Source organism: Phacochoerus africanus, chromosome 14, assembly GCF_016906955.1.
Source record: "Phacochoerus africanus isolate WHEZ1 chromosome 14, ROS_Pafr_v1, whole genome shotgun sequence".
NCBI classification, from domain to species: domain Eukaryota; kingdom Metazoa; phylum Chordata; class Mammalia; order Artiodactyla; family Suidae; genus Phacochoerus; species Phacochoerus africanus.
The window spans coordinates 46,871,613-46,883,829 of record NC_062557.1 but is presented as its reverse complement, the minus strand read 5'-3'; the positions used below and the strand labels follow the sequence as shown (position 1 = coordinate 46,883,829).

Here is a 12,217-nt window from a genome sequence, read left to right as displayed (position 1 = left end):
TCAGGAAACGGACCCTTTCCTCGATTTAACATCAGCTCCACCAGGCCTCTGTGCAACCACACTGCACACTCTTGGCCACAGTAAATCTTTATAGAGACACCGTTTCTAGCGGGGTTTGGGGTTGTGTTGCAATGTGATTTATCAGCAGGGCTGTTAACACAGGCTAACGAGCGCCCAGAGAATGAAGGCAGCGTCAGCGGCCGGTCCGTCTGCCACGCTGCATACAGCAGTGCCTCTCTGGGGAGTCCCCTGGGGCTGTGGCTGCAGGGGCTCAGGCCACAAGCCGCTCCATCCCTGGCGCTCCTTTGGGGTTTACGTGTGAGGGAGAGGGAGAGCCTTAACTGCATACAAGCCGGGAGAGATTTGGGGAAGACAGAAACTTGGCGTCCTAAATCACCCCTGGGGACTTGGACGAGAACAACGCAGTGCAGTAGCTTGGACGGGGCCGGTCTTCCCGAAGCCCTCCCCTGAGAAGTCTGCCAAAGGGCTTCTTTGATAATTGGTCAGAGGACGGAGGCACTGATCCTCCGTGGCGTCTGGTCTCAGGGGAAAGAGCCAGATGCGAACTGGCCAAGGACCAAAGCATTTCCCCGCTTTACACCAGCAGGCCAGGAGTGGCCACACAAGAGGACGTGGCAGGAAGACGTGCAGCGCAGTGCTCACTCCACCTACTTGGCAGTGGACTCGCTCCCTGACTTGCTCTTCCCCATTTCTAGTACTTTCCCTGGGCTCAAGCATGTCCACAAGCAGACAGATGCGGGTAGCCACAGCAGCAAGTACTATGGGGAAGGAAGAAGAGAAGGCTCAACAGAAACAGGACTCACGGTTCCTACCCTTAAAAAGCTTATCATCCAGCTGGGGAGACAAAATACAGATATGAAATTGCTAAAAAATAATTAAAATTTTCTAAGCCTGGGGGGAGGCAGGGCTGCTGTCATGCTCACATAATTCACGTAACAGGAGCCTCCAGCTCATTTCTTCTTCTTCTTCCTTTTTGTTGGTTGCACCCATGGCACGTGGAAGCTCCTGGGCCAGGGATCAAACTTGTGCCACAGCAGTGACCTGAGCCACTATAGTGAGAATGCCGGATCCTGAACCTGCTGTGCCACAAGGCAATTCCCCCCACTCATTTCTCTCTGTCCTAATGAGGTGGAGGACTGTACTGCTGTTACTGTTATTTATGACTTTCAAGTAGCCAATTTAGTTTTATTGCTACGCTTCTGTGGGGTCCAAAACAATGAGCTGGATGGCGGGGCTGCTGGGCTGGCATGCACGCTGGTGCTCAAGAGAACCCAGCGCTGAGGACGTTCCAGAACTTACTTTGCAAATTTAATGCAGAACTGAGTGAAGTATTTCCGTGTGGAAGCCAGGTTGTCACGGATGATGGGGACATTCTGCTTAATGTGAAGAATGACAGAGGTGACGTAGGGGCTCTGGTCACCGACGTGCTCCACATTCTGCCACTGCATCTGAAAACGGAGACAGGGCAGGACAAGGCTTTAGACGGTCCGAGGGAGGACGGCTTCCCCGTCGACGCGGCGGGGGCGGGGGTGGAAGCGAGGCCGGGGCTTGCTCTCCCAGCTGCCGCTTTGTCTTGGGGGGTTTGTCTCTTGCCGATAGGAGCTGACTGTGAAGAGAAGCCCACCTTCCCCGACAGTGCGGGGGGGGGGGGGGGGGGGGCGGGCGGGGGGGACTCGGGTGTCTCTTGCTACCCTGTGCCCCTCACGCTTGAAAGAGCCTCCCTCCCCCTCTAAGCACCGTCTTCCAGAGGAAGCCTCGCCCGGCGGGTGAACTGGATCGTACTCATCCACCAGCTGTTCCTGCAGAAGGGACTGTGGGGGGACAGGGAGGGACATCTGCCTCGGCGAGGACCGGCCCTCGGGAGACCGGAGCTGTGGCCCGGCAGAACGAGAGGACACCTGGAGGGCCGTCCTCTCAAGCCCACTGGAGGAGGGGGCGGTTTTTGAGAAAGGAAACTAGGAATGGTGTGATGTGTGAGACTCGCTTGAAAATAATCTCGGCCTGGGGGTTGGGAGGCACTGATGTATCAAGGTGAGTGAGGCTGGGTGAGGGGTGATGAGGTTCCTGATACTGTTTACTTTTTTTTTTTTTTTTGCTTTTTAGGGCCGCACCTGTGGCATATGGAAGTTCCAAGGCCAGGCGTTGAACTGGAGCTAGAGCGGCTGGCTCACACCATAGTCAGAGCAAAGCCAGATGGGAGCCGCATCTGCGACCTACACCACAGCTCATGGCAACGCCGGATCCCCGACCCACTGAGCGAGGCCAGGGATTGACCCCACATCCTTAGGGATACTAGTCAGATTCATTTCCGCTGCGCCATGACGGGAACTCCCGGTTTGTTTCTTGAAGTGTAGCTGCTGTACGAGATCATGTGAGTGACAGGTGCACAATTCAGTGCTTCATAATTTTATGAAGTAGAGTTATTTACAATGTTGTGTTAGTGTCTGAGTGATTCACAGCAATTTTTCAAGTTTATGTTCCATTTACAGTTACTGTAAGTACTGGCCATGCTCCCTGTGCTGTGCATCCGTGCAGCTTAACTCCTTTCCTTTTTACATTCAGCTCTCACTCCAGGAGCCAATGGGATCAGGTGGGATTTCAATCAAGGGAAGGGAAAGAGCATCTCTCACAAAGAGGTTAAGACAGTGACAGGGGAACGAGGGCAGGGACTGTGTGGCTGGCAGGTGCGGGGGAGGGGGCCTCACTGAGAGGCCCCAAGTGGCCCTTGACCAGGGCGTGAATGAGAAGGAAAGACCTGCCTGGCCCCAGTGCTCACACCCTGAGGGGAATTAGGGGCAACGTTCCGAAAAACATTCACAGTGAAGTGGACAGAACACGGCGACAGTGGGGTGCTGCTTCCCCCTTGGACACACGCAGGGGAAGGAGGGCAGTACCAGCGCCCAGCCTGGTGCTCCACTGCCACAGCGTCCCAGCCTGGTGCTCCACTGCCACAGCGTCTCAGATGGGAGTTGGACTGTCTGTTAAACAGATCCTAAGCCAGACACAAACCATAGAATATGTTCACAGAGGAGGGCAGTAGTTCTGAGGCCTGGATGTCTCTGGCAAGAAAATACTATTTTTATAGAGCTCTTGGGAAAGGAAAAATTCAATATTGAGAGAACTTGCTTAAAAGAATCATACTGTGCATGGATGATCCCCCAGTTCCTGGGAAGCTCAAATGACTCTGTTTTTGTCCTAATGTTTCTTCAAGTCAGCAGATATTTCTATCTTAGCTTTAGGCATGCGTACGCACAGAACCACGAAAAAGCAGGAAGGCACCCACATCTTCACTTTACAGATAAGGAAACCAAGGCCCAGGCACAATGAGGTATTATGCAAGCTGTCACAATGAGGCTCCAGAAAGAAAAAGGTCTCTAATTTTTTTACTGGGGAAAGAAGAAAAACAAAGAACAGAGAAACGGTAGAAAAGTCTAATGCGAACTGACTTCATCTTCTACTGCTTTGCTTTATGCGTGATGTTTTCCTCATTCTCTTCCATTTTATTTAAGAAGCTTCTTTTTCCATCTGACTTTAGAGATTGGACCCGTCCAAACAATGAGCTTCCTGGGGGATTTTAAATGAGCTCAGAGGATGAGGCCAAAACTGACAGGTGCTGTTCCCGCGTCCACTTCATCTGCCTCTCCCCAGCTCTGCAGCAGCTCTGGCGCAGGAGGCCCGGGGAGCACACAAGTGACCTGGGCAGAGGACCTGGTGCCCGCCCTCCGCCCCCACCACAGGAAGCTCTTCCCTACTAATGACTATTGCTTTCCAAGTTGGCAGCAGTTTATGTTTCAACAGCTCAAAACGTTCATAAACAAGGATCTAAGCACTAGGGTTCCCCGTGAACAGAAGGCGACCAGCGAGGGAGGTGCTGACATGCCCCGTCGCTGGTTACAGAGCAACCCTGGGGCAAGACGGACCATGGGACGTGCGAGGTCAAGCTTCCGCTAGAGCTCTGTCTCTTGATCACCACCGGCCCGGCCCGTGGGTGTCCACGTGGGGAATCTGTGTGAAAAGATCTGACTTGCCTTCATTCTTAAGCCAGTTAGGACGCCACCGGTGGAGTAAAACGATGTATTGGAAAAGTCAGGTGGATTCATGATTTTAAATTTAAGTCAGCTTAATGAGGTAAGAAAATAATTTAAAGTACTGGAAAACAATGAAAGTTAATACTGTTTTGACTGTTTTCTTAAAAATGAACAAAATACAGTTAGCAGTGATGCTGTCCAGCCACTGCCTTGGACAGAGGCTCGCCACCGCCCATCCGACTTAGGGCCGGGGTTGCGACCTGAATGGCCCGATATGCCTACACCGGGATGGACCGGGTGGAGCTGCTGTGCCTGGGCCTGGCACTTGGCAAACATCATCCGATCCACTATTCAGACATGATCTCACTTAATTCTCACAGCAGTCTTACAGATGAGGAGATTCCAAAAGCCCAAAGTCACACAGCTGGTCAGTGGTAGAGCAGAGGCAGCCCAGACCCACCTGCAGCCCAAGCACGACACTAGGCTACTTGCTAGACACTTGCTCAAAAAAAGAAAAAGATAAAAAGCACTTAACGAGGCCTTAGCACAAGGGAAACCCAATTTCTCAAAGAGAAGGGAATGAAATATACAGCGACTGAGCAAAATGCTCTTCAGAAAGGGACACAGACAGTAGCTTGCACTGGAAAAACAAACATCCTAAAAAGCCCAACTGTGGAAATAAGACTCCAGCTTTTCCAGGTAAACTTTGCCTCTGACATTTAAAATTTACCCCTCCAGATGTGAGGTTTTTCCTCTTGTGCTTGTTCAGAAGGTGCAGTGTGATTAGGTACTGCTGGTACCAAATAAACGACAAGAAAAACCATTTGCGAAAGCAGTGGTAAGACGTCAGGCTGAGAGAAACAGCAAGGAAAGGAAAGAACCAAGACGACGATGCCCGAGCCTCCGGTGCCCCACACGTCCCCTCGGGAAGAGGCTGTGGGGCAAAGAGCATGGCCAGTGCCCGGGGCGCCTGCCGCCTGAGGAAGGAGCGTGCGGCTGCGCCCACAGGGAAGGTCAGTCGGGGAGAGGGGGCTCTTCCCAGCAAGACCCCGTCTACTGACCCGAGGACGGGGCTCCACCACCAGCTCATGCTGAGACGCGTCCTCCTCCACGGCCACGTGAAACTTGGGAAGAGGTCTCCTGAGAAACTAACTTTCCGTAAGTGAAAATTCCAAGTCCCATGTCTTCACTTGGAGCATAGGATGAGGGCCATTCGGAGCATAGACTCACACATCTGGAGTCTGGGAACATTTCAGGCAGAGTCTAATGTGATGGCTTAGGCGGCGGGGCCACTGGCTCCAAGCAAGGGTCTTAGCTCAGGCATGTGCACAAGCACACACACACTAACGTTTATCTGGGCTACCTGTACTCATGCAACAAAGTCTGCTACATGCTTTTTTTTTTTGGTCTTCTTAAGGCTGTATCTTTTTAGGGCCACAGCATATGGAAGTTCCCAGGCTAGGGGCTGCATCAGAGCTAAAGCCACTGGCCTACACCATGGTCACAGCAACATCAGATCTGAGCCCTGTCTGTGACCTATACCAGAGCTCACGGCAATGCTAGATCCTTAACCCACTGAGCAAGGCCAGGGATCGAACCTGTGTCCTCATGGATAATAGATTTGTTTCCACTGAGCCAAAACAGGAATTTCCTGCTACATTCTGAGGCACCTTCCCCATGTCGAGCACTGAAGCAAGTGCTGGGTGGGGATGAAAAAGAGGAAGGAACATTTATCAAGCATCTATTATCCACCGAGTACCATGACTGACATTTCCCCATGAACCGACTGCTTGCGACGATGCAGTGAAGGAGGAGGCATCCTTACTCCTATGGATGGCAAGATGGGCTTGAGGACAGTAAGTGTCTTGCCTAATGAAGCCTAACTGCTAAGTCGGCAGAGGTGAGATCAAGACCTAGGCCTGAGTAAGTCCAACGTCCAGGTCCTTTCCACTTTACCATGTCACTTTGCAGAAGAAGTGCTCCACCTGAAATGAACATGAAACTAGCTAAGGGAACTGGGGCAGGCAAACCCTCGCACAGACTGAGGTTGCCCGCAGCAGGTGACGTGGACGCGGCGATGGCGGTGCAGAGGCCAGGGAAGAATGGCTCTTCTCACCCCTCTGCTCAGGGACAGACACTCCTCAACTCCAGGAGGAAAACCAGGAAGATCCATAGGATAGAAACTGAGGATAGAAACTAGAGCAATAAAAGCTTTCAGAAAGCATAGAGATACAGATTTTTTTTTTTCCTCATTCACTGCTGGGCCAATGTGAAGGTAAATTTGTATAACTTTTCTTTCTCTTTTTTGATAGTACCTGTGGCATGCAGAAGTTTCTGGGCCAAGGACTGAACCCAATCCACAGCAGTGACAATACCAGACCCTTAACCACTACGCCACCAGGGAACTTCACATACAACTGTTCTTAAAGGCAATTTGAAAATATCTACTGGAAGAGTTCCTGTTGTGGCTCAGTGGTAACGAACCTGACTAACATCCATGAGGATGTGGGTTCAAAACCTGGCCTCGCTCAGTGGGTCAAGGACCCGGCGTTGCCATGAGCTGTGCTGTGTGTAGGTCACAGACGCAGCTCTGATCATGCGTTGCTGCGGCTGTGGTGTAGGCTGGTGGCTACAGCTCCAATTGAACCCCTAGCCTGGGAACTTCCATATGCTATCGATGCAGCCCTAAAAAAAAGAAAAGAAAAGATAGTGTAGCAGGTTAAGAATCTGGCATGTTATAGGCAGGTTTGAGCCCTGGCCCCAGAACTTCTGCGTGCTGGGGGTGTGGTCAAAAAAAAAAAAAAATCTATCAAAAATCTTAGCGCTTTATATAGTTTTACATCGCTGTAATTCCATTTATGGCAATTAACCTGAAGTTAATAATTATGAGTGCTCAGAAAACACATACAAGGTTATCCATTGCCAGACTTATTTATAAAAGTGAAAAACTAGGAGGAGCCTAAAAATCCACTAAAAGTAAAATAATCATATACATTTTAAGGGCAGAAGATGATAGCACTTACGATGAGGGACTCTGGAGCCACCAGTCATGAGTTCTAACACCAACTGGGCCACCTGCTAAGTGTGTGACCTGGGTAAGTTCCCAAATTCTCTGAGCCTCAGCTTTCTCAGCCACAAGGCTGGGATGAAGAGAATCTCTGTCATCTATACAGTCACTGAGAGAAAGTGCATGGAATGCTCCTAACACAGTGCCTGGCGTGTATTAATTCCATGGTAAATGTTAACTGTGATGACGATTTTAAGAGTAAAGGCTCAGCAGCGTGGAATACTAGGCAATCCCTACAAATGTCGTAGCTCTAAATTAAATGACCCAGAAAACTACTATTCAAACCTGCTAAATGAGAAAAACATGTAAACTTATTTTACTTAAAAGATATATGCATAAAGTATGTAAACTTATTTAAAAAATATACGCATAAAGACTGAAATACGTCTATTAATTGGAATTTTAGATGATTTAAATTTTCTTTTTAAAAATGCGTAGTTTTCTATAATGAAGTTGATTTCCTTTAGTCATAATAAAAACAAAAACCAATCTCCTTTATGAGGAAAGAAAGATGTGCTTTGATTAAAGGTGGAAGGTGAAGCTGAGGACGTCTTAACCGCGGGGCTCTGTGGGTCTCCTGAAACAGATCGACACTTTAATGACTGAGGAAGATGAGACGAGCGCTGAGCACCGGCCCAGCTATTTTGAAATGTCTTTGGGGGATAGTAAGGCGGCCTCCTAAATTAGTACATGTTCACAATCTTGAAACCTAATAGAAATGACATGCCAGACGGTAAGGAAATTTAATTTGTTCAGTTTCTTCTTCTTCTTTTCCCTAAAACTACCACTAATGGGCAAAAAGCTAGGTCTGTTTGATTCTGGACAGAGACTGAGATTCTTTCAACCTAGTGATATAAGTAGCCCTAGGAAAAGGGACAGAGAGAGGAGGGGACCGTGGGACAAATGGTTCATTTTAAGGAAGCCACGGATTTGTTTTTTTCCAAAATCATACTTGTAAGGCTATAATCAAACATGCTAATTCCTAAGAATTTACATTTAAAGACAGAACTCTTCACATTTCCACCAAAGCACTCCAAACAACTTCCTTTTCAAGAATGAGGAGACCTGGCTCTATTGTCGGCTCCACTGTTACAAAGCTATGTGGCTTTTGGTGTATTATGAAAAAGGAAACCAGGCAACACGCACACCGGACTCATTCCTTAGTTTTACGGAGAATGTGCAGAGCAGGCTGGAAGAGATGGGTTGGCTGCTCAGCCCATTTTCTCCCCTGCACGAAAGCCATGGTGTCAGATCAAAAAAAGCCGAAGCCCAGCATCCAACGGGACGCCTGTGAACGGTTGAAGAGCTTGAAGTCCAGTGCACACCAATACACACGCGTGTGAACCCAGCAGTACTGGGCACACACGGACATGTCTCCCGCTTTAGGCAAGTTACTTAAGCTGGTTTTGCCTCAGTTTCCACATGTGCCCAAAAGACTCACTCTTACGCTGTAAGTGTGGCGTGGCGCAGTCCTGCACGGAAGTGCGGCTCGAGTCTGAATCCTGGCCCCGCCACATGGTGGCTCAGAGATCTGACAGTTGACCCAGCTTCTCTGAGTTCCAGTGAAAGCGAGAAGGAAGTAACTTGGGCCCCTCACAAACTTGTCAGAATTAAACGAGATCATGCATTTGGGTGCTGATTCCTGGTAAGTGCTCCGTAAATAACAGCTTACCGTCATCTTACATCTAAGAAAACAGTGCCACACAGGAGGGGAAAGTGGTCTGAAAGACAAAGCTCACCTAACTTACCCGCCGCACGACTGTAATCTCAAGGCTACAGTTTCAGAGAAACCACTAAGCTCTCCGCAGATCTCGCTGCCTCCGCCTGGGCCTGGCCTGTGAAGCCGGTCCTGCGGATTTTCTACCCAGCACTGCCCCTCTGTGTGCTCCTCTCCTTCTCCAACAGCAGGGCTCTAGCCCGCAGCTGGGGAGCTCACCGCTGGATGTGGGCAGTTCCTATTGCTGACCTTTCTTCCATCAGCTCCAGGATGCTCCTCGCAGAAGGAAGGAACCCTGCTCTTAGGTACCACCCAGGAGCATCGCGCTGTTTTCACTGGTGCTGTGTGCCCCCAAAGGCCTGCTATTTCCTGTACAGACGCCTGAGCCTCCTGCCCCACATCTGCCAGCTCCACCCAGCTCAGCCTGTCCAGGAGAGATACTCAGGTCTCACCTTGTCACCTTCTTTGGTCAAATGTGTGTCCGAAAACATTTCTTCCCCTGTTTTTCCTGCCTTTGTTACCTTCAAAGTCACTCGGGGAGCACTACTGTTAAGCAAGTACCACTGTGCCGTGCAGATCAAAACCTGAATAAAAAGGAGTTCCTGTTGGGGCTCAGTGGAAATAAATCTGACTAGTATCCATGAGGATGACGGTTCGATCCCTAGCCTTGCTCAGTGGGTTAAGGATCTAGCGTAGCCATGAGCTAGGGTGTAGCTCGAAGACGTGGCTTGGATCTCACAGTGCTGGGGCTGCGGCTTAGGCCAGCAGCTACAGCTCTATTTCAACCCCTAGCCTGGGAACCTCCATATGCTATGGCTGTGGCCCTAAAAAGTAAAAAAAAAAAAAGATACCGCCCTCAAGTTGTTCAAAACTTAAGAAGGGAGACAGAGATATAACAAGTGAACAACAAAGTAGAGAGTTAGTATGGATACTCCGGTGTCTTGAGGGAGAAAGACACGCTGGGTGAGGCAAAAAAAGGGGATGTGGCAAGAGATTCAAAATAGCCAAAACAGGAGTTCCCGTCATGGTGCAGTGGAAACAAATCCAACTGGGAACCATGAGGTTGCAGGTTTGATCCCTGGCCTCGCTCAGTGGGTTAAGGATCCAGTGTTGCCGTGAGCTGTGGTGTAGGTTGCAAATGCGGCTCGGATCTGGCATTGCTGTGGCTGTGGTGTAGGCTGGCGGCTACAGCTCCGATTCAACCCCTAGCCTGGGAACCTCCATATGACGTGGGTGTGGCCCTAAAAAGACAAAAAAATAAATAAATAAAACAAAATAGCCAAAACAACCTTGAAAGAGAACCAAGTTGGAGGACTCATACTTCCTGATTTTAAAACTTATTACAAAGCTACAATAATCAGATCAGTGTGGTACTGGCATGAGGACATCCAGATAAAGGAATAGAACCACAGTCCAGAATAAACACTGATTTTAGTCTCAAGACCATCTAATGGGTAAAGAATAGTCTTTTCAACAATGGTACTGGCACAGTTGGATATCTACCTGCAAAAGAATGAAACTGAATCCTTACCTAACACCATATACAAAAATTAACTTATGCTGTGGCTGTGGTATAGGCTGGCAGCTATAGCTCCAATTCAACTCCTAGCCTGGGAACCTCCATATGCTGCAGGAGGAGGAGACCAAAAAAAAAAAAAAAAAGCAATAAACAACTCAAAATGGACTGGAAGCCTATGTAAGAGCTAAAACTGTAAAATATTTAGAAGAAAATACAAGTGTAAACCTTCATAATTTTAGAATAGGTAATGGTGTCATAGGTATGATGCCAAAAGCACAAGCACCATAAGAAAAAAATATAAAAACTGGACTTCATCGAAATTTAAAACTTTAGTTCTTCAATGCACATGACTGAGAAAGTACTGGCAGAAAGGGAGAAAAATACTTGCAAATCACATATCTGCTAAGGAGTCTAGTATACCCAGACTATAAAAAGAACTTTTACAACTCAGCAATGGAATGACATTCCAATTTTAAAGTGGGCAGGAGTTCCCGTCGTGGCGCAGTGGTTAATGAATCCGACGAGGAACCATGAGGTTGTGGGTTCGGTCCCTGCCCTTGCTCAGTGGGTTAACGATCCGGCGTTGCCGTGAGCTGTGGTGTAGGTTGCAGACGTGGCTCGGATCCCGCGTTGCTGTGGCTCTGGCGTAGGCCGGTGGCTGCAGCTCCAATTAGACCCCTAGCCTGGGAACCTCCATATGCCGCAGGAGTGGCTCAAGAAATAGCAAAAAAAGACCAAAAAAAAATTAAAAAATTAAAAAAATTAAGTGGGCAAATGATTTGAATTGACATTTGTACAAAGAAAATATATGCCTGTCCATAGGCACCTGAGAAGATGCTGAACATCTTAGTCATCAGGGAAATGCAAATACAAATTGAAACCACAATGAGACACCATGTCACACCTACTAGAATGGCTATAAATGAAAAAAAAACCCACATGCTTCTAAGGATGTAGAAAAATAAGAACCTTAATTCATTGCTGGTGGGAATGTAAAATGGTGCAGGTGCTGTGGAAAACAGGCTGACAGTTGCTCAACGTTAAACACAGAGCTCACGTGACCTGGCAGTTCTACCTCTAGGTATATATCCAAGAGAGCTGAAAAAAAATTCACACAAAACAGGTACATGAATAGTCATAGCATTATTCATTAGAGTTAAACAAGTGGACTCAATCCAAAAAAAAACCCACTGACCAATTAATGAATGAACCAATCTGACACAACCACAAAAGGGAATATTATTCAGTCATAAAAAGGAGTGAAGTACTGGAGTTCCCATCGTGACTCAGTGGTAACGAACCATGAGGATGTGGGTTCGACCCCTGGACTTGCTCAATGGGTTAAGGATCTGGCATTGCCATGAGCTGTGGTGAAGGTCACAGATGCAGCTCAGATCTGGCGTTGCTGTGGCTGTGGCATAGGCCAGTGGCTACAGCTCTGATTCCACCCCTAGCCTGGGAACCTCCATATGCCGCGAGAGCGGCCCAAGAAATAGCAAAAAGACAAAAAAAAAAAAAAAAATAAAAATAAAAATAAAATAAAATAAAATAAAGGGTGAGCTAATTGGGCAGGTAAGAGTGGAAAGAGAATTCTAGGCAGAAAGTGGAGAATGAAGCTGTCTCAGAATGGAATGTAAATGAAAAAAAAAAAAAAGAAAGTGGAGAATGAGAAAAGCCATGGAAGCCATTAAAAAAAAAAAAAAAAGTCATGCATTCAGAGAAATGCAAGTGGCTCAGAGGCTGTAGCAGAGTTATACACACAGGAGTGGCAGAACCAACAAGGTAGTGAAGGGGCAAATAACGAAAGCCCTGTGTGCTAACCAAGGAGGAGGGGGGGGGTGCCCAGTGTCGTGCGGGGTAGAGTC

The 12,217-nt window shown here is 48.2% G+C and overlaps 1 protein-coding gene across 1 annotated transcript in view; it reads right to left on the bottom strand.

The window, feature by feature from the left end:
* Positions 1-12,217, bottom strand: part of VPS53 (VPS53 subunit of GARP complex) — a 147,577-nt gene that overhangs the window by 26,870 nt on the left and 108,490 nt on the right. Inside the window, exon 18 of the mRNA XM_047758333.1 lies at positions 1,321-1,469. Within this exon, the coding sequence (XP_047614289.1) occupies positions 1,321-1,469 (149 nt within the window). The remainder of the gene's footprint in view (positions 1-1,320; positions 1,470-12,217) is intronic.